General features: G+C 35.5%; 1 protein-coding gene across 1 annotated transcript in view; it reads left to right on the forward strand.

The window, feature by feature from the left end:
- Nucleotides 1-21,903, forward strand: part of slc15a4 (solute carrier family 15 member 4) — a 37,722-nt gene extending 15,819 nt beyond the window's left edge. The window contains exons 7-9 of the mRNA XM_069182128.1: nucleotides 3,123-3,278; nucleotides 9,720-9,878; nucleotides 19,709-21,903. Coding sequence (XP_069038229.1) covers nucleotides 3,123-3,278; nucleotides 9,720-9,878; nucleotides 19,709-19,860 — 467 coding nt within the window. The 3' untranslated portion in view covers nucleotides 19,861-21,903. The remainder of the gene's footprint in view (nucleotides 1-3,122; nucleotides 3,279-9,719; nucleotides 9,879-19,708) is intronic.
- The last annotated feature ends 1,525 nt before the right edge of the window (nucleotides 21,904-23,428 follow it).

Consider the following 23,428-nt stretch of genomic DNA (forward strand, 5'->3'; position numbering starts at 1 on the left):
GATTGAATATTTCAGAAACCAATTTAAAATCACAGCAGTGAAGATAAAGGGTTTATGACACAATGTTTTATTTTTATTCTGAAATTAGTCATGGAGAAAAAAAATGGTGCCTGTTGCATTAAAGTCCCATTATTCCCTTTTCAGTGCCTAGCAGGTGGTTCTAAACTACACATTGTGGTGGAGTATGTGAACAAATCCACTGCAGTTCAAATGATATCTAAAGAGTCCATTACAAAGTAATAATAGCAGTAATAATGACAAAAATGTTAGCTTTTATATGCTTTTCACGGGCAAGTAGAATTACAAGGATTGTTTTATGTTATTACCTTATGTTATTACCTTTTATTGTCAAAAGGATCCCCATCCAGTTAAGTTTTGGAAATGATTTATGTGAATGTAGACCTGCAGGTACGTATTGCCTCATTTAACCATTACCTTCAGGAAAATCTGGAAGAAGGGTTTGGTTTGTGTTAATCCTGCAAGCAATGTGGAAAACGGATGTTGCTCATAGAGAGGCTGCTTTACCTACTTTCATCCGCTTCATTCAATTTAGGGCTGCGGGGGAGCCAGACCCTCTCCCCTAGTAACACTGGGTACAGGGCTGGACACAGCCTGGATGAGATGCCCGTAATCTCTGTACTTTTGTGTATATTAATAACTTGACTTGAGAAGGGTCCAGTCATGGTCACGGTTCGGTTTTTAAGACATACCAGTCTGGTATAATTGTCTTTAAACAAACTGTATAATGATGTTATAAACAGATATAAAAAATTAATACATACCCATTACACTGGAGCTAGGTTTTGGGCTATGGTCCACATTATGCTTTGTTTCTACCGTCTAATTTATGGCAGAGGTTACCATCACGGCCATGTCACTATTAAAACAGTATAATATTTAATTTATAGAGCATTCACCAATGACATTTGTGACCACGAATCTAAAGTGTCACCCAAATTGCGCGTTAGTAATAAAATATAGGAGAAAATGACTCCAGAGCAATGTTTATATATAGCATGAAGAATCCTATGCAGTGAGCATAAAACTTCCTCTTGGCACTGTTGCTGTCTAGATTTAGATGGAAGGGTATTATATGAGGGTGGATTACAAGCCTCTCTATCTCCACTAAAATGCAGCATTAAGCATAAGTGCGATGGGATGCTGTCTCCATGGGGTTATCTGCAAATAGCTGCTGGTTCTTTGATAATGGTTATCAAATAAAGCCTTCAGGAGGGCATGGTTCCTGATGACAACAGCTTAAAGTATTATTGTTCAGCAGTCCAGTCTTATCCATTACAAATTACTGTAATCTCTTACTCCGTACACTGCTTCGATCTGTATGAAGCACTTGCTTTGACTTGACACTTAATCCCTAATGGAGCATCGAATATTTTTTTTTGTCTCGTCTTTGTGTCGGTGCCCTCACAATTTGTTACTTGGTAATCTTACAAGTATGCCTTTCATCCATCTTCCTGGAGCAGTCTGCAAAACTGTTGCCTGGCTGTCAAGAAAAGTTTACTCTCTCACCCCTGTTTTACCAAACTTGCATTTGTCTTTTTCTCAAGGGTTTGCTGTTGTAAAGAAACCAGAATAACAAGCACATGCTCATATCTTTCCTGCAATGTAATGTTTAGAAAACATTCATGTAATTTCCATATTCCATTGTAATAGCACCTACATGCAGAATGACTCATAGCAACTAAAAAACATCACCTGTTTCTTTTTCTGAAGAGAGCAACAGTTGTAAATTCCTTATCACTTTACGTTGGTAGTGGTTTCCCTTTGTTTCACATCACTATTTTTCGAGGGTCAGTTGTTTTTTTTACCGAAATTTTTGGAATTGTGAGTCATGAGTCATATCCTTTTACAAAGTTGAAGTTATTTGGTTATCTACACATTCTTCTCTTGGGAATTATGGTTTCATGCTAGGGGTCTTTACAATGCCTATAATAATTGGTGCCTCCTATTTTAGAAAAGGAATCTGGCTTCAGGTTCTACTCTGTCTTGAATATGTCTGGATAAATCAGTGCCTCACAACCCTTCTGAGTGTGGGGAACCCTTTTCAAACATTTTAAGGACCACATGCTACAATGTTTGAGACTCCATCATATATGTTAAATGTTAGATGAAATTGTTATTCAGTATTACGCACATGGATGTATGAACAGTATATTGAGTAACCTAAGGAATGAGATGGCTGGTGCTGTTTTAGATTACTTCAAAGATAGAGATTTCATATTGTAGCAATGAGAGCTTCACATTTTTTATTATATGGGAACCGCTTGGTTGGATAAGTTGTATTAAGGTGTTTTCACAGCTGCAGTTATGTCTGGTTTCACTATTGGCCTGGTTTGAGTGGAGATCCAGTGGCTAGACCATGTAGCAGGCTAAAATATAGCAGAGGATGACCACTCATGAGACTGTAATTTCTAAAAATGGACAGCAAGGAATATCAACATCTTAGTAAAGTTAAAGAGAGGTTAAGAGATGAGAGAAAATTACAGTGATAACCTAAACCCATCTGGAGCTAAAACCAATGGGATAGAAACTAAGTTTAGGCAAAGCAACAGCATTTTTATTTTGGTGTAAATAAATCCAAAATAAAAAACTTTCATTTAAAATCCACCAGGCTGAGTTTGCCATTTGGGTGAATTTAGTTTGATGGCAAAAGTGTCATGAAGTTTACTCATGGAGAATTAGTTATTTTCTGAAAACAGTCTATTTAACCTTATGATGATTTATGCCCACTTAGGGATACCTAAAGGTGGTCAGTGTTGGGAATCTGGGGAGGAAGTTTGATTTATGGTGATGAACGCCTTGACTCCTTTTATAAGTAGTATTTTTTGGTGTGTGTAAATTTCTGCATCAGTATTTTTAAGATACTGGTTGTTCATTTCTCCACCACCAAACTGTTTTTGAACATTAAAGCCACATTACCTTAATAAATATGACCTCACTGCTAGGAGTTTATTTTTCCTTTATAAATGTCTTGCACATATGGTAATGCCATCCATTTCTTTTAACTCAAATGATTTCTTAAGATGCTTTAAAAAGGAAAGTAAAAGGTGTTTTTTGAGCCGTGCCAGGAATATTTATGGTTTATCTTTTCTTTTCTTTTTTAGGAATTTTGGAGAGCAAAAGGCTGGATATCATCAAGAATGGTACCATTGATCAAGTCATCGGCAATGTAACCTACTATGCAGCAGATCTGGCCATATGGTGGCAGATACCACAGTATGTGCTTATAGGAATAAGTGAGATATTCGCAAGCATCGCAGGTAAGTGGCAAATTAACAAATAACATGAGTTTAATTGTTTAGATGTTGACATCACAGCATCCAAGAGACAATGCTTTTTCTCTGTAGTTCTATAGCTTCTAAATTCAGTGTTAACTTGGTGTATATACATCCTTTTCAGTCACAAAGATGTTGGAAAGTACTACAAATTTAGCATTTATTCCTTGATCTTGTGGAGATCTCCAGCCTTATCCATCATGTCTAATGACTCTCCAAATCAATGTTTGTTCTTTTTAAATGAGTAAAAACTCTTTCGGGATCACGGCTTTTGTTGTCACCATGCTTTTTTAATTTATTTGTTTTTTTTATCATGCTGTTGTTCGTGAATTTGCTAGATAAGGAATGCACTGCAGTATCAATCAGGTGCAATTGATTTGGAGGCCAATAAGTTGATGAAACTGACAAGGTCAGGTTTAGAGCTACACGTTGGAGACATGGTGCTATGGAACACCAGGAAAATATTCTTTTGTATCCATCAATGTAGTGTCCTCTAAGTGAGAGACAAGGGTCACACAGTAAAAAGGAACATTTAAAGGCTCAGCTTTGCTTAAATATGGTCACATTTAGCTTTTTTTGTTTTCAAAGAAGATTAAAATGTATTGTTTACCTTATGAATTACTGTTCATTACTTTTCTCATCCTTTTTATGTTTTATGATATCTGGTTCAGACAAAAATAAATGTATTTATTATGTAATTTCCATATATCTAACTTATTTCTGTAAGTGTCACAGTTATCTGATGCCTATTCCAAAAGCAAAGGGCAGAAGACTATTTTACCCTCAAAGGTAGCTGTTTTATTTTAATGTCATTTTATACTAGAACCAGTGGTATATAAAACCTGAAATAGGACATACTGTACCTCTACAATAAGAAGAATCTAATTTACAGTGAATATTCCTGTCACATATGTAGTAAAGTTTGCTTTGTGTGGCTGATGGGCTTTTAATGAATATCTCTACCAGTCTGGATCTTTGTGTGAACTTTTGTTGCTTAATATTAAAATGGCACATTTTTTGTGATTTGAGGAACTCGAAGATGCACTACAACTATAGAGATTCAATTTACATGGGAATGTGAAATCTGTGCTTTGAGCATTCTGTGTAAGAGCTTGAGAAACGATGTAGTCTGCATTTAAATTCAGTCCTCCTGCAGCAGCAAAAGTTTGAGTTTTTTTCATCACTCCAGATTTATATTTTTCATTTCAGCTACACTGTCCATTCCAACTGTTTTCACTGCTGCTTTCATAACCTTCTCCAAGGTCGAAGCTGTTTTTTATCTCCTGCTGGTTTTTGATCTGCCAGGAAACTAATCAAGGGGTACACATCCCTAGCTCCATATAACGCTAAACCACCCCTAATAAGCACCACTTTGTACCACAAACTGCTACAGATTGTGTGGTTTTATCCATAATATTTTGAACGAGACGAGGTGACTGATTGCAGCTCTTTTCTCTGCCTTAATTAGAATTTGGTAGACTATTTCAAGGAGGTTGACTTTGTCACTTCCCTTGTTGCATAAGTTTCAGCTCTCAAATTGCTGCGTACATAGGTATGATTTAATAGACAATTCTATTTGTTACTGGACCGGCTGCCTCCTGTTTGCTTTAAAAATGACTGAAGAGGCAGAACAGAGGGTTTAATAGGAAGAAGGAGAAGGAAAGTGTGTGGGGGGGAATTGAATGAAAAAGGGTACACCTCTTTCTTCAGACACTGCAAAAGCTGTTTCTCACCTGCTGAGCTTTTCTCCTTTTTAGCAGAGAGGAGCAAATTGGTGGTTGGGGCTCCCCAATGAGAAGAAAAAAGAGCCCATCTGCAATTTGCCTTACGAAGTCATGATAGTTAGAGAAAGGGATGGGTCCTGTCCCTTAAGGAGGCACTCAGTATGTTTTAAAGTTTGTAATTTAAAGAACATGTCTACAGCACTAGAGGAAAGGACAGCGAAAGAACATGAAGGAAGACCAGTGAGTGACAATAGGTGAATTTGCTTTCAAGTGAAATATTGAAGTTTGTTTTGTTTTTGTTTTTAGTTTAATTTTCTTCAAGAAAGAACCTTTAATATTTTTGCAGAATCCTATATTAGTACCTTATTTATAGTGTTGATGAGTGCCTTCACATTTTACTTCATGCTAGCAGCTTGAAGTAAACACCGAAGCTAAGCAGGTGTTAGCCTGGTCAATACTTGGATAGGAGACCACCTGGGAAAAACGAAGCTGGAATGATGCGTTAGTGGGACCAGTAGGGGGCACTCACCTTGTAGTCTGTGTGGGCCCTGATGCCCCAGTAGAGTGAAGTGGACAGTGTACTGTAAAAAGGCGCCGTTCTTTCGGATGAGATGTAAAACCGAGGTCCTGACTCTCCAGGATCATTAAAAATCCCCAGGAGTTTCTTGAAAAGTATAGGGCTGTTATCCTGGTGTCCTGGCCAGAATTTCCGTTGGCCTTTATCAACCATGGCCTCCTAATAATCCCCATCTATGAATTGGCTCTTTCATGCAGAAGTACGGTACTGTAAATGGTCCTGTGCATGTATAGTGTTTCGTCTGAGCATTGTTAATTTTTTAGATACAGACATCTCGAGACGGTTATTGAGTACATTCTCATAATTCGTTTTTTGATTTTCCATTACAAAGGATATTTGCCAACAGTTAAATCATTGAATCTGGATTTGGATGTTTGGACAGAGGTCTGCAAACATAGTCTTCTCCTGTCTTTTAAGGTATTAGAATTTAGAGCTGTTTGAGATTAGTAATCTATTAAATGCAGGAAATACTGTGTTGATCTAGCTATAAAATCAATAAAATCTACTTTAGATTTACAATGAAAATTCCCTGTCCAAATCCTTTGTAAATCTGTTTTACATAATTTGGTATATCCTGGTAAAAGAAGCCAGAGTCCTCACTTATTTTTCTGAATTTTAGGTTATCCCAGCAAAGGTTTATTCCTTTTGGCAATATGTTCATGACCAGAACAGAGGTAGTAGATCACACGTCCCCATCTTTGGCATAGTAGATGAAATTTGCTTAGAACACAATAGTCCTTATTAAGAAATTGCAGTGGTTCACTCAGAGAAATATCAAGGTATGAATACCGGTGATGAGCTGGGAGTTTTTTAGCATGCAGAATTATTTTTATTGCGTCCTGAGTAATTTCACTGCTCATTATCTACAGCATAAAGGGGTATTACTATTTCATGGAGTGACTGACTCTTAGACCCTACGGCTCTTCTGAAAATTGAGGAAGAGTTTAACAGTAATTCTGGCTAAATGCTTCAAAATCATTATTTTACAAAGACATTTTTCATTGACTGGCCTTATAAAACTCACTATTTATTCTTTTTAATAGGTCTTAATAATTAAAATGAGAGGCAGATGGCAAGATTGAGTGCCAAAGTTTGAGGCGTTTTTTCAAAAAAAAAAAGAAATAGCATCGCTCTAAATTAATCTTGGTTTTAATGCCCATAGACTCATTAAAGTGAGGTCCTCTTGCCTGGATATAGCCGGTGCTCATCACCTCCAAAGACTCTGTAACAGCTATAATTGGCAGTCTTAAAAGAAGTTGGAGATCTACTTTAACCTTTTCTTCTACTGTTCTTTTGGAAGGTTGAGTCAAGTTTTCTCTTGGACAGCAATTATGCCATTTGTTTTGGTTTTTTCTGTATCTTCTCCACTGACTGATAGCTATAGGTGTAAAGAATATGATCAATGTAAGCCTGTGGTAAGGGGATAATTTATATTTATTGGACTTTTTTGCTTATTTTTCTTAAAACATTTTCTGTTTCATTTCACTGACTACTCTAAAGAGCAAAAAAACATCATCAGCCTGTGAAGTGAATATTTATTGGTAGGCATGTTAGTGTAGAACCTGCGTAAATCTCATAGATCTCTTGTCACATCAGCTAGATCCTTTAAGGGATGGGATTTCTGCATTCCATCTTTATACATCTTGTAGGATTGGGATTGCATGAAATACAAAATGGCAAATTAAAGAAATGTGTTTAGAGAAAAGAAATGTGGAAAAGTTTTGCAGTTTTTAAGGCTGTTTTGTGACCTCATTTAATAATAATAATAAATCAGAAAACATGTATACCTGCAATTCATGTTGATTGCCCCCTACTAACTACCACCACAGCCAGAGGTATGAGGGTCATTCCTTTTCCCTGTACTTCCTGCTGGCACAGCTGTGTAGGTTGCAGGGAGTATGCTAAACCTTGTAAGAAAATGCCTTTGGGGATTTTTAATTATATATTGCTCTATATATAAAGCTAATATTTTCACCTAAAGAAAGATTGCTCCCTTTGACATGGCCCAAGGGAAAATAAAACTAGTAAAGTTCTATCTTTCTTTCAGTTATTCAGACGTACAGACAAGAAAGGACACCCAGTTTATTTCCTTCAGTATGATCTAGAAATCATCATGAATTATACTCCTCTATTAAGGCCCACTAGACCTTTCATTCTATATATCTCATTATAGGTGTGTTCTCTGTTATTGTTCAATGGCTTTTTTCTACCTTTTAGTGTATTGAATGACAATTGTAAACAGATCTTTATCAATTATTAATTTTGGGGGGCTACAGAATCTTGATATGAGCGCCATGGTTACCAGGTTATAGATTCTCTGGTAAAGTATTCACGGATTCACTGTTTAACTACCAAAAAGGCCATATTAACGGCTGATGGAGGTAAAAAAAAGAGCAAGTACTGTACGTATGCGGAAAGCACGAGGCACTTGAAACAAACTGTCCAACTTTGTACTTGGCCAAGGTTCTTGGATCAATAAACTACTTGCGACCAAATGAGCAAGATGATCTAAATGGCCTTCTCTAATTTGTAATCTCTTGGTGTTCTGTAACATTCAGAGATCAACAGGAGGCAGTAAGCAGTTTCCCAAAACCCAAGGTGAGCCTTGTTTTAAGCTTCAGAGGAGCAGGAATATAGTCACCCTCCACATGAGACATCTCACATTGATGTTAGGCCAAACAAATAGCATACTAATGTTCCAGCATACAGCTTTATTGATTCTGTGATAATCCCATTGTTCAAATTTCCTTGGTATATACTGTAGATACAAGATATCCTTTTGGCCAAAAATGTCAGGAATTCTTTATACAGAAACTCATACAGTGTATACCGTGAACTAGAATCCTGTTTTGAATAACTTAGTGAGCTGCAGTGACAAGTTTTTTTTACACATAATTTTGTATTTGAAATTAAAACAAAGAGTTCATTACAATCTTTTTTTATGTACTTTTTTATTGAATTAGGTTGGAGAGCATCATCACTGAATGCTCTGCTTACACATTTGAAGGGGTAGTTCACAGAAGAAAATCTATATTCTAGCTGTTCTTTTAAAGGGCAAACAAACGGCACCAGGCAATCTGACATGCCTGCAGAATCGGAGTGTTTTTTTTCCTCCCTTTTCCACCAGAGGAGAAAGCACTTTTTTTTTCTCTTCCATTTCCTAACGAGCTGCATTAGTTCCGGTACAGGTACCTTTGAGGGATGCCGTGCATTGCATTAATTTGTAGTAATGTTACCCTTCAAGGAAGGTCTCTAAAGGCATCCTTATTTAACCAGAGCCTCATAATCTTTCCTGACAGCTGCAGCTATAGGGCTTAATTTGAAAAATCACAGGTTTGAGATGCCATGAAATTATCAATGGCAGCCAGCAGGCAGGAAGAACTCTTATGGCAAAGAAAAGATCTGATCTTTTTTTATGCTAGATTAAATTTTGAGAGACCTTTCCAGCAATAACCAGACTATGTACTGTAGGTGATTTAAGGATTTTTTGATTGCAACAAACAAAGAGGCTAGAATATTACAACTGAGTCTTGTTTTTGGGGTCTTTTGGTCTTATTTCTTCATCTCTCAGAGCTTTTAATATCGGGACAGATCGCTGCTGTGGTGATATTGATCATGCACATTGATCAAAACTAAAGCAGCTGCCTTAAGGGTGCAATTTCATGGGTAATGTTGCATGTTTCCTTTATTTTTAAGAGTCGTGTTCTTTTTGTAAAACAAGGCAGGGGCAATACCATCAAGGAAATCAGAAAATTATGAGTATTCATCTAATCTCTGGTATCTTGTATTTACACAACAATGGCAGTAATAGCATTGAGGCTGATGATCCCACAGATCAACCTTAAGGGGAAATGTCTATAAATGCTTGAGAGCTGCTACTGTACATATTATTAAAATCAAAGAATTAAGATTTGAACATTTTGAGGCATTTCCAGAATGGATTTTCTCATGTTTTAAGATGCTTTCCAAAATCTTTAAATAAAAAAAAAACCCTAAATGTTTTAAAAAGCTAAGAATCCTTACTGAACCATAGACTGGGGTTGCTGCATAGGAGAACAACAGTAACGTCTGAGCATAAATGCAGCGGGACTAAAAGCCTTCTGTTTCTTTCTGTATTTCTTGCAGGTCTGGAGTTTGCGTACTCTGCAGCCCCCAAGTCCATGCAGAGTGCCATTATGGGTCTGTTCTTTTTCTTCTCTGGGATTGGCTCCTTCGTAGGATCTGGGCTCTTGGCCTTGGTGTCAATCAAAGCTATTGGATGGATGTCTTGTCATAAAGACTTTGGTAAGCAAATAAAACGTAGTACGGGTATGTTTTGTCACTTCATTAGTTTTTAAAGGTCCTTATTTATTATTGGGAGTATTATCGCTCTGCATTTTCTTCCCTAATAAATGGCAAAACAGCTATTTTTTCTGTTACTTACTAAGCAGTGAACTGTGTTGAAAATGTCCTTTGTTTTTACCACAGATAAGTATCTGCGTGTCAAATACTGAATATTTGTGCAGATGCACATAATCCATTTTTAACATAAAAAAGTTGATACTATTAAAGTGCTACAGTGCATTTAATCAGATCTCGTAATTGTAACTGTAATTAATTGCTCATAATAAGTTACTGTTAATATGAATATAAACCTGAATTTGTCTTCATAATAGTGTTTATTATGCTGTGTAAATTTGCACATTCATTTAAAAACTGTCCTAAGAGCAGGACAGGGACAAGTACTGTATGTTGTTGGGGGGGATGTGCATGTTTCCCTGCATGTTTTTCGATGCTAAATATGTTTCTAGATCTTTATATAAAAAGCACATCAGCAGGATATCCAATTACGTAGTTAAATTAACACGGTAACAATTTTTTTTAAATGTAAACTTTGACATTAGAAGCAAATTTAGTTGTCCTTGCCAAAATGTCTTATGAAGCTGCTTTGAGATGTGAGATTAATCCCTGAGAAAATGGAATCCACTTTTTATTCAAATACAGTTGTATTTTTTTGTCATCAAGATCCTTAATTGCTTTTTGCTCTAATACTGCTTTACCACAGTCAATTAAGGGACGCACCTGGTGAGTCCTTAAACGATCCACAAATCAACGCTTGTCAGCATCGCTGAGCTAATATACCAAATTGCCTGTCTTTGTGGAAAATAAATGTGCCGCTATTTACATGCTGACTGAAGTGGAACACTAACATCCCTCTAAACCTAGATAGGCAACAATCCTTTTTAATAAAAATCCCATCAGCTTGGCTTGTCCACTTTTTTAACTTGTTTGTTAAAATAAGTTGGTTTTGGGGTCACCTTCTTGAGGCTGTGAAAATGAAAAGAAGCCACACTACTGCCACTTACTGTAGCTTTAATATTTATGTGGGTTACAGAGTGTCATCACGTTCTTTGAGGAAAATCAATTGGGGTGAATTGAAGTGAGGAAGACGTAGATTGACATACAGTGCCTGCATAAAATACAGATAGAAGCGAGGGCCTCAGTATTAATGGATTTTAATGCAGTGAGGTTTAATGTAAAAAAAGTGTTTTAGGTCGCCCAAAAATAAACATGAGAGTGCAGGGGATTGATTAGTGAATATATCATACCAGGACTGCGAGATGACTTATTTATCCTGAAACAATTTCTTGTGGTAATAGTACAGTATTTAAGTGTTACTTACTTTGGCAACTTGGTCAGAAGTGAATTGCCAGTTCACTCTAAAAAATGTGTATCAACTAGCTGTGTACAGTATGTGTAAAGCAGAAAGCAGAATTTTAATATTAAATGAAAATCTGTTCTTCATATTAAGGTGTCCTTTTATTTACTAATTGGCTATAGTGGGTGATTACTATATTTTGTTTTTATTGAAGATGTGGGTTTCATGTAAATTTGAAAGTAGGAAAATGTATAAATAGCCTTGTCACACCATGGGGATAAGTTATTAAATCTTGTAAATCAATCATCTACACCATATTTGACAAAGGAAAGGCTACTGGAAACAAAACAAAGATGTCTTTTGATATATACATCATGTAATGAGTGTGTAAATTAGATTAAAAAACCTTTGCTTTTGCTATCCCCTTAAGAGCCTTTCCTTAGTAAATAGACTTGTCAAACTAACGACATAAGGTTTGCGTAAATCTGTCCAACTGAAAGAAATAAATTGTCTGTCGCTGGCACTAGATGGATTTGTTCATTTCTGGTGTGAGGGTTGTGCTTCAGCTCCATACCCAGATGCATTTTATTATGAGGCATGGTTAATAGGGTTGAGCTGTAAATTGTTTATCCACAAACACCTAATAGCTCATTAATACAGTGTGTAGATGGGTTCTGAGGTACATTTTGATGATGTAAGCACTGGAAAACGTGGGATAGCTTAATAAATCCATCCTTTATCTTGCACAAAGAGTTGTTGTTTATCAGGCATCATTTCATTGTGTTTAGTAACCACTGGAGATGGTAACGATAGATGTTAAAGGAATCTAAATCAGAATTCTAAAAAAAGTTAAAAGAATGACTTAAAAGCAGACATGTACCATACGGTGAATAGGTCACTAACATGCCTTAAGGTGAATTTGAAATGAGCAATAGTGTCAACCTAAAGTTATGATTAATTGACAGGTTTCTGTTTATTTTACAGATTTATAGCTGATATTTATGATATATACGTTTTCCTTAGTATACATTATTCCAGTTTATGGTACCTCAGCTTCTCAAGGAGTCTACCCAGTTCTAGAACACCAACAGCAGCATGAGCTAACGGAAATACACCAGCCAATTTAATCATTTGCTGAGAGCTTGATAGTATGGTATTGCATTGGCCCAGTCACTCAGGGTGTGATAAAAATCAGTGTCCACTATAGGGTCCTCATTTCATCATGCCACAACTGTAGAACTAATTTTCTTTATTTGTCTCTTTATTTCTTTAACTGCAGCAGTCCTGTATTGCCCTTGTCAACCAAATGACAAGTTAGAATTTTTATAAATTTCAGTTTGGTCGAAGCTGCTTTTACTAATTCCCATCTGCTTGCATTGCGGCAACATTCATTATGTCGGTTGCAGCTTGTTTTCTTTGTTTACTGTGTTCTTTTAAGGAACCTGTGGGCCTTATGTTATTTAGCTCTAATGATAGAAGCATGTGAAAGCAGGTGTTTGAGTCGCTGATTTCATTTTGGTTAGTGGGCATGTGGAACATCCTACCCGGCGATGTTGTTGAGGCCTGTACCCTAGCTTCTTTCAAAAAACGACTGGATAAGATCAGTTACCTTGTGACTACCAAACAGGCAGATAGGCAGAATAGCCTCCTGTTTGGAACCTTATGGCAATAGACACTAAAATGTCAGTGCTGTAATGGAGCACTGTATTCTGTTGAGCATAGATTTCACAACAGTTTATTTATCTTGTACAAAAAGATTAGGTTAATCCTGAGCCCTTACTGAAGCTTAAGTTGGTAGGAGCACTGCATTGCAAATATTTGAATGATCAGCAACTAAAATCAATGCATTCCATCTTAAAATTTTTTTTAGGTATATTTGTACTGTGTGTAATAGACTATCATTACATACACTACTATATAATTTCATGTTATAATGGAAAAACACAACCCAATGAAAGTATCAACAACAGGAGGGGTATTTCAAAGTGCTTCACCAGCTTGAATTCTGGTAGTTTAAGACATAGTTGACAAGTCTATAATAAAATCTTTATCTTAATAATAAAATCTTTACTTTGATTAAATTCTTAGCAGTGAAAACTTGACAAAAAGAGGTCCTTTGATCATTCTTGTAGTAAAACTGAATGATTAAATTTGCCAGAGTAAGTAAATACATAAATGACCGTTCCATTTTTGTAGCATTCTTTAAAATTGCAGAGGGGTGGCAGTCTATTTGCGATTATCTCACTGTATTGTACTATTGCAGGGTACTCATTCATTAGAGTCAGAAATACATTTATTATACAGTTTATCAAATGCTGTTGAAAAGTGGTCTGAACTCTGCTTTGATATTTAGGTCTCTGTTTTTGTCTTTTGCATCAGTTTCATATTGTGTGGGAGTAATCGACAGTTGTTCTAAGCATCATGACTTATTTACTGTGGTTAGACAACATACTGTACAGTATGACACCCTTATTGGCAAAGAAGATAATTTCTTAAAGGATTTGTCAGTCACCTGTATGCTGTAATTAGTATAATTACTTTCCATGAAAATTAAGATAAACTAACTTTTGTAAATTATTGTGTTGTTATGTTCCACATTTCAGCAAAGGTGGGACTGATCAGAAAAAAAGAACAATAAGAAACTATTTCTAAGAACTACTGTATTTCTTATTCTAATTTGTTCTGTCCTCAAAACCAAAAAAATAAGCAGTTACTAAAGCTAAAATCTTCAGTAGATGAGTAGAATCAAAGCATACGTGGTCTTTTCCCCCGAATCTTGCCATGATTATTTTCCTTAAAGTATGTTTTGCATTTTAAAAATCATGAAGCCATCAAGACTGCTTCCAATTATTTAATTCTCTGTTTCCTCTGATAATATGTCTAATGCAGTCTAGCAGACAGGAGAGCAGCGCAGTAGGGAGCAGCCTCTACAGCAGTATTGTAATAAATGAATTCTCGTCATGAAATCTCATAATAGCTCTGACACAGTTCAAGGCAAGGGGACATAAATGAAGAAAATAAAGGATTTGCTACACTCAATTTCTGTTTAAGATAATAGTCTGGAGTATCGATTGATTTGCAGTTTTCTTCTCCTACTCAGCATTTGTTTCTAGAATACCTGTCAAATATTTATGGGGTTCATTATTGGTTTTAGTGCTAGACCTTGTTTTGTCTTTTGCTTCCCTAATTACCCTGCCTTTAAAGTGCCTGAAAGCCAAATGAGGCCTGAATGGGATGGGAGGCAGACAGATCAAATTAAAATGTCATTAAGAAATTGAAGAGGTGCACAATTTTTAAATTGAATTCATAATAGTGGATGTATAGGGTTTTGCATTTGTAATTAAATTATTTCAATCCTTCATACAAAGTTATAGTATTGAGTAGAGAATGAGAGTTTTACAGTGCAGAAAGACCACATCAGTTACAGAATTGCTTCTTTCTTTTTTGTGTATTTTATTCATATCCAGTCTCATTGACAAAGAATGCTTAAATATTTTAATTATTAAGACAGCAGTAATGTTGGCCCCATACTGTTTTCTGACTGTGTAGCAGTTAGAAGAAATTATCGATTTGAAATACAACCAGGCACGCAGCATGTTTATTTTCTCCCTGCTGCGTGCATTGTTTTAATTTCACATGAATTATTCAGAGGAAGGGGGAAGTCTGAGACTTTCTCTTTCGTCTCTCACTTAAAGCTTAAACATCCCCTAACTCGAAAAAGAGGATGTGTGACTATAAGGGGATAATCATCACATTAAAAAGGCCACTCTAGACTTTCAGATTTTGGGTTTGTTTTTTTTGCCATTGTTGTTACTTTTTAACTGATGCATTTTATTCGGACATGCCAGCAGAAAGTTTCTTTTTCTTCAGTTTGATTGAAATAGTTTTACAGGCAAAATGTTGTCTTTAAAACTATTTCAGACTCAAATTATCCTGAAAGGAATGGTGTTCTTTCTGAATAGATCGCTCTGAATACTTCTAATGATGATCATCATCATTTATGCAGAGCTGAAGTATGTATCCATTCATTTCTGATACCATGTTGATTACATATCTTTCTAAAGGGTCTCTAGAAGACCAAACCTACATATGTGCCTAGTGGCTATTACTTAAATCAGCAGTTTGCATTTTTGATCAGAAATATTGATCAATTTAAATTGCAGAGAGCTGTGCACTTCTTACAGTTTCTGTTTCTCTGTCGAAAGACAGGTACTGACTGAAGACTTGCTACAAATGTAAAATGCAAAATGCTCATTCACCAGTGAATAATTTCTTGATTTGAGCATCACAGTTTCGCACTGCAGGTGCAAGCATACAGTATACTTTCTATAGTGTCTGTTTTTGAGAACTGCAGGGAGATAGTCACTGACAGCTGTTTGTGATCAAATTTCTATTTAAGACGTGCTTTTTGTCTGTTAACCCGTTAATGTCTTAATTTTCTTCATTTGTCTTTCTGTTCTCTTAAAATTCTCTGCTGTTATTATCAAACGTCTGGGGCCCTGGGTATGCATGTTATGCTGTTATTTTCATCCCGGCAGTTATTCTGCAAAAATACAACTTAATCGAAATGAGTGGTCAATGACTGGAGGAAGATCAGTTGTCATAAAGTTTTACGGAAAATATTGAAAATTGTTTGCTGAAGCCATTATTTATTCAGTGTTACCTACGTCATTTGGTAAAGTGCCAAACAAGAGTGTCATCCTGCTACTGTATTAGTTATTAACCAGGATTGTTGTTTTTTTTCTTTTGCTCTTCAGTCCATGAATTAATTGACAGCTCTTCTGAAATACTGAAGCTAATTTCTCTTATCGCACAATTCCTTCGAACTGGAATTAAAGGGCATCTCTCGTGTCTTTCCGCAATAAGCACTGGGGTATAATCTGAATCTGACTAGTGCCAAACCAGTGACACAGTACATTGGTGTATAGTTCCCTGCAGTTGTGCAGATGGCTATCTGCGTCTGTGTATGAATATATTTCCCTGTTCCCACCTAAAATTTATCGCCTGCTGTGAAAAATTGTGCTTCATGTTGTTTCAATTTGCAAGACGGAGAGAATGCCATTACAACCAGAAAACAGAAATCCTTATTCTAGCTTTATGTGCAGACAAGAAGAAAAAGTGTCTATTTTTTAAGATGCAAATTGAATCTTCACTGCTGAGCTTTGGCATTCCTTCCCCCATCAAGATAAAATGTTATGACCGTCATATTTGTTACTTTCAATAGAAAAAGTGGCAATTTTCTAACACGACAGATGCAATGAATTTTTAGAGGTAACTCTGCGTCTGTTTTATGTGTTTATTTTCTGAAAGAAACATAAGTCAAGGAATGAACTACTCAAGGACCTTTCAAACAGCCCTTAAAAGAATGTACATAAAGCTTGTATGAAAGAGTTATTTATGTGTCCGTTTATGCAATACCTTTTTTTAATTCCAAAAACTATTGTTCTGCTCTAGATCCTTATTTAATTTTCTTTAATATACATTTGGGAATACAGTAGGTTGTTGTACAGTATTCATAGCTGTGCTGATTTTGATTTATTTATTTTAATTTCGGCCTTTTCATTCTTAAGGGATTAAAAGCATATGCTTTGAATGTTAGAATCCAATTACAGTATTAATTAAACTTTCTTTTAATACCTCATGCAACTTATACGTTTATACCTCATATACTCATGCACAATTAAAACACATCTGTAGCTCACTGATTACATAATACTGTTAACATCTTAAAAAGCTAGCAGATAGTGTTGTTGATTGAGTCATATTGTTCCATGAGGTAAAAACACTAAGCCTACGCTCACTTATGCAATTTTATAAAAATACCAGGTGCTCAATAATTGGTATTTGAATTAAACAAGGGCAAAACAAGTTGTCTGGTCCACTGAATTCATACATTAGTTGTCTTATATATTCATATACAGTATATAAAATATCATAGAAATGACTGAGGGGCGGCACAGCCTCTTCTCTTTTCAACATGAAACAAACCTTTACTTCCTTTGTAGCCTACGCATGCTGACGCAGGTCCCTGCTTGAACTATTTTAATTCATGGTTGATTGTGTCAAAAACGTACTCATTTGTTAATCTGCCGTTAATTTGTTAACTGCTGTTTCGTTGATTATTCTGGAAGCTGTCCAATCAGCGATGTATTCTTTATAGTTTGATATCCATTCTTATTTTCTTTTGTAATTTTTGTTTTTTTCACAGTTAGCTATTGAGTAATCTCATTCATATCAGAAGTTATTATACTCATGAAAAGAGCAAGGGAATGCTTTTCACAATCTGTCAATCACAAATTGTCCTTTTGATAATGAATTTAATTACCACCTACATTAATGTTAACTGCTTGAGTCTGTCTCATTTTAGACTTAAAGTGAGTTTCCTAGTTGTCCATTTTCCTTATAGTTTCCTAGTTGAAATCAAAGCAAACTGTCCAGAACATAGAACTCAAAAAGGAAATTTTCATGCAAAGACCACAATCCAGTAATTCTTGCAGGTATGCTTTGGAGGGCATGTGAGTTTTTATGAAAATAGCAAGCGTTTTGTCTACTTTAGAACCATTGTGCATTTGTGTTCTCTTTTCAAAATTATCTCTAAGTGACTTAATTAAACATAACAGCTGCTCAAGCAGTTCAGAATACAATTGTTTAAAGAGATCTGAAATTAAGAACCAAAATGTAAAATCTTCACAATTATGGCTCTCAGGACAAGGGCTGCCTGACTGTGTACTTCACTATCGAAAAGTATACCAGTATTTTTATTTTGGCTGTGCTCTTGAGTAAATACAGTAAGAACCTATTTAATGCAGAAATATTAAAAAGCTAGCCTATATATATTCAGCAAGGATTTGTTTTAGGGATTCCATTTAGTTCTCTAGCTCTTTGCTGTCCCTACTTGGGAAAAGGCACTGTATAATTAGATGCCACTGTCTCTCAACCTGATATCCTTCAAACCATTCTTAGCCACCTCTTGGGTATAGCTTGGAGAAATGACACACTCTCAGTGGACTTAAACCTTATCCAATTAAAAAGCCCAAAGCTTACCTTTTTTATTCTGGTCTTGCTCTTTTCATGAAGTAAAAGACATTATTTCTGTACTGCAACAGATTTTTTTAAACCTTTTTTTGTATGAGTATATATATATGCAGTATATATGAGTTATAATGTATATTTCTGTATGAGGCTGATTTAGCATAGAGCATACTATTATAAATTCATTTGACTTTGAAGAGTACCTGAATGAATAGTGAATAGTTTTATCAAACCGAATGGTAATCCTTAGATGTTGACCATACTTGTTTATGATAATCTAAATAAGAATATCTGTAAATTAATTCATAGTACCAATAGGTAGTAAGATGCTGCTTTTTAATTAGATTAGCTAAGATGCCCAAGTGGGAATGATTTCTTATGCTTCTGAAAGATGCTAATATTTTATTGCTTGGGTTACAAGTTGGGGATTATGGCGACTGTCAACCTTTCCTTTCGTATGAAACTCTTAATGGGGAAAAAGATTTTGTTTAGAATTCTGTTCAAGGCGTCTGGTGATAAAATTCTTGAAATCATTCCAGTTGCCCTGCATGCTTCAAAAGTCAAAACCTTTCCAGTGGTGCCAGGAGGGAAAAATGCTAATGCTAATCCACAAATGAGTTATGTTGATAATATTGAATAGCAGTGATAGATGGTGATCTCTGGCTGACTTGTTGGATTTTCCAGTCTGCCTGTTCTCCAGTCTGTGAGCATTGATATCTTTCTGTCAGAAGCTGGTGACTTTGAGGGTTCAATAAGGGATCCAGGATCCACAAAAAACTTTGGAGGCAGGTCAAAGCTTTGCCATCTGCATTTCTAGTGAGCATCAGTTCTGTGATTTTTTTGTTTTGTTTTGTTTTTTTCCTTTAATGATTTGCTTTGGTTTTAACACAAGGATTACAAAAATAAAACATATTTTTTTAAATCCCTCAAAGTGAGATGTTAGGCTTAGAGTGAAGAGAGCAACAAAAGCCCCAGCTCCAAGTTTTCCTTGCTTTCACTTTCCTCCAACGGGAGCAACAGCTCCCTTAATCCCAACGAAGAGCTCCCAGGTCTGTGCCACAGTTGAAAGCTGCGATTTTGGCATATGTCATATCTGATACTTCAGTTCTCCCATCACAGGCATTTGCTGCCCCCCTTCAGTGTGCTGTGAACCAAGGAGCCAGATGGCATTTTCATTTTTTCCCTTTTCTCTGAAAAGGAGCAGATCTGCAATACAATAGAAAACGTGTTCCATTTTTAGTGTGTCTACTTCAAGCTAAAGGGTATTGAATTTTTTTGGGGGGAGGATCCAAGTAATGGTTGCAGAAGAAACTTGGGGAAAGAACTGCCTCGAAGGCCTGTGGTCTAATGTGAAGTTGATAAATTGTTTTCATTGACTTTCAGATGGTAAAATGTTTTTTTTTTTTTTTTACTAATGTCTTTGCTTTTTCTTTTCTTTCTCCAGGAAACATCAATGGTTGCTCTCTGCATTACTACTTTTTCTTGCTAGCGGGGATCCAAGGAGTCACCCTGTTGCTCTTCCTGATTGTGTCAGTGAAGTATGACAAGCAGAGAAACAGATCAGGTATACAAAGGCAAACCACTCTGTCTTCATGACCATAGGAGACACACTAGGAAGAAGGAGGAAATGCACTGCCCCCTCTAAATCTCTGTTCATATTTTTGCTTTATAGACAAATATCATTTTTTTCTTCTATACAGCGCAGGTAACTTGTTCACTGTAAAGAAATTGGAAACAAAATTGCTTTTAAATGTACTTTTTGTAAAAAAAAAAGATTGATAAATAAGCACTAAGATAAGCAGCATTAAGATGTTTCAGTCAAGCTGTTGTCATAAAGTGTAATGTAACAGTCAAGTCTAACAGTGAAAAGTTAGATATACTGTATACAGTAAGCTTATTTAAAATCAAATTAAGTTGTGATTTATACAGTTTCACTTACTGCTTTGAAACAAATCTTTCTTAAAAGGTTAAAGAAATTAGATTTTTTTCTCAAAAAGATTTAAAACAGTGTTTTGGACATTTATTTTTGGTCTTTATTTGTTGTGATTTATACAGTTTCACTTACTGCTTTGAAACAAATCTTTCTTGAAAGGTTAAAGAAATTAGATTTTTTTCTCAAAAAGATTTAAAACAGTGTTTTGGACATTTATTTTTGGTCTTTATTTCTGTGTCTTGTTGTACGTCAATGGTTATCACCTGCACTGTTACTGATGGTTCATTTTCTTTTTGTACAGATGCAGTATTGTGAGAGTGGATTTAAAATATTTAGAGGGTTTTTAAATGGATTTTTATTGTTTTTGCTCTGCTTTTCATAACTGCCCTTCACTTGTTTATATAAAGGCATCTAATTAGTTTACATCAGTATGGAGAACCTCAGCTCTGTTATTTATTTTTCCATTTGAATCTCATGTCTGTGGATTTGTGGATTGCATTTTCTTACTTTTCATGTTTGTCAGCTCATAGCTCAGAGCAGGGACTAGAATCAATGCCAAGGGCATTTGAAACAAGTTCCACTTGGCCTTCCCTTCTCACATCTATTGTGTTGCGTAAATAACATCAACTGGGAGCTCGGCTTAAACTGACAAGCTCATTTTTTTGTGACTTCTTGTATGTGGGCTCACCTCAGGTGAAAGGGATAATAAACTCCTTTCCAGTACCATTTATTTATTTATTATGCAGTGATGCCTATGGTTTACACACTCAATCAGTAAATCTGTACTTCTATAAGTACCTAGCTCATATGGATCACTTCACTATTATAAAAAAATCTCAGTTTCATTAAAGTGATATTTAAGTGAAACTCCATTAATCCAAGGATGTGTGTAATGAATGACTCCACTGATAAATGGGTGTTAAAGTAGCATTTATTTTTCAAGTTGTTGTTCCGTAGTGTTGACGTGAAAATACAGCTGAAATGTGTGGACAAAGAAGACCAATACAAAATGATGCCGGTACTGAATATACTGTATTCATTACTTTGGGAGGCCAGTTTAGTGCAGACGGCATCGTTTGAGTTGACATATTGAATTAACGCACAGAAAGAACAATTTTGGTACAGTAACTAATTCTTAATCTCTCTTTAATCCTAACGTTGTTTACATGTGTACATATTAAAGAAAACTGATGTAAATGGGTGGATGGCTTTTATATTTTAAATTGCAATTCTCTACATGTATTATGAAAACCACTTATTTTTTGCTGGTTAAATGAACTGAATATGAATCCTGTGTTTCTACACCAATATGGTGAATATTACTTTTACTGGGGCCTATTGTATTCCAGGCAGAAACAAACCTGTTTCTTTTTCAGTATTTTCAATGTTCCCTTGGTAAAATGGTCTTAATGCTTTAGGCATGTTTCATAGGCCTTTATATTTGAGTGTGTATGATTAGGAATTGGTTGTCGCACTAACCATCCAGTTGTGATTTATGTTCGTCCTTGTATCTGAGTATCTTATTTTCATCAACGTTTGAGAAATGGCAGGTTTTGTACAAGGTTATGATGTAACATTCTATTATACTGCTTTCATTTTTGTATTTAAATCATTATCTCCTAGCAATGTGTTTTTTTCTGTCCTTTACAATTTATTTTGTGCCATCAGATGCAATGTTTCAAAAGAAATAAAGCAATTTAACTCCACTACTTTTGTTTATGGATTACAGTGGCATGAATCATCACACAAACAGTTCAATGATAGTCAGCAAAGATGCTATGGGAGTGTATTGTGGTGTGACCCTGCACCAGCAGGTGGTGTATTCTGTAGGATGAACAGGATTACCCTTTTGAAAACCTTTTGCTGTAAATGCATGGGGGAAAAAAACAAAAGCTACAGAATTTTTTAAAGCTTGCTGTTTCCTATGAATTGATATTGCAAATTTAATATTTTAGTAAATTTAATATTTTAGCAGTAATTTATAGTTGCCTCTACAGTATACTGTATGGATGGTGTGGTGGGGAACATATATTGTTGTTACTTATGACAACCAGACAATGAAAACAAAAAACAGAACATAAAGTTAAATGAACAGTCAATTTTATATAATAAACTAGTTTACACAGCTCTTTTCAAAATTCTGCACAATACATAAAAAGCAATAACACCAATAAAACCTAAGAAAATTACAATAGAAGAAAGCAAAGCTAGCACAGATAAAACAACTGCAAGAAGACTCTTCTTACATGCTTTTTTTCCACAGCAGCGATGTCAAGGATTTGAAGTTAAAATTAAAGTTTCCTTTCAGGCTGAGCTCTTGATTTCATTTAAGATGTTATTCCAGAGCTTTGTGATTCATCAACTAAAGGGTCATTCATCCATCAAGGATAGACAAATAGTGGAAATGCATAATAAACTGGAATTATTTGGGGAGCAGAATAATCAATTTATCAGCTGGGGAGACAAACCATGTAGAGCTTTGAACATAAGCAAAAGGACTTGAAACTTGAGACCAGGTGAGACACCAGTGCAACTAGCTCTAAGACTCTTAAGACAGGGTTGAGACAAGTGATTGTATGCAACTTAGAATTCTAGTTGCAAGACTGTGCACATATTATAATGTAAGTGCAATTTTAGGAACTCCTGAAAGTGGGGCATCGCAATTATCAAAGCAAAGCAAAACAATGAAGTAAAGAAATAATCCATCATTGAAAAAACAGTGTCTGACTGTTTTCCTGCTACAGACAGCATTGGCCACAGTCTGGCAGTCTCTCTCAGATGGAAAAAAATACAGCTCTACACAATAGTGAGACATGAGATTCAAATGTTATATCACTGAGAAATTATTTAGAATTCAGACCAGAGCACAGTGGTATTGATTAATAAGGTACAAGGTTCAGCCCTGGTTTTACATGATGCTAGGAACCCAAATTAAATGACATCTGAACACAATTAAGATGCAGAAAAGTTTTGTGGCATACAAGCGGTTTTATCTGTAATGCAATGTCAAAGAATATTTTAACCGTAGGTTTTGTGTGGACAAACATCTGAGTAATGGCTTCATAGAAATTGAAAGATTTGTAATATTACCCAATTTTTATTAAATAATATAGATATGCTTTAGGAGAGGCATATTATAAATACAAGTAATAGGTTTATTCCATGCTGAAAAAAAGAAGAAAGAGAACACAATGTTTCGGCCGAAACGTTGTGTTCTCTTTCTTCTTTTTT

The sequence above is a fragment of the Lepisosteus oculatus genome, chromosome 22 (assembly GCF_040954835.1).
Source record: "Lepisosteus oculatus isolate fLepOcu1 chromosome 22, fLepOcu1.hap2, whole genome shotgun sequence".
Taxonomy (NCBI): Eukaryota; Metazoa; Chordata; class Actinopteri; order Semionotiformes; family Lepisosteidae; genus Lepisosteus; species Lepisosteus oculatus.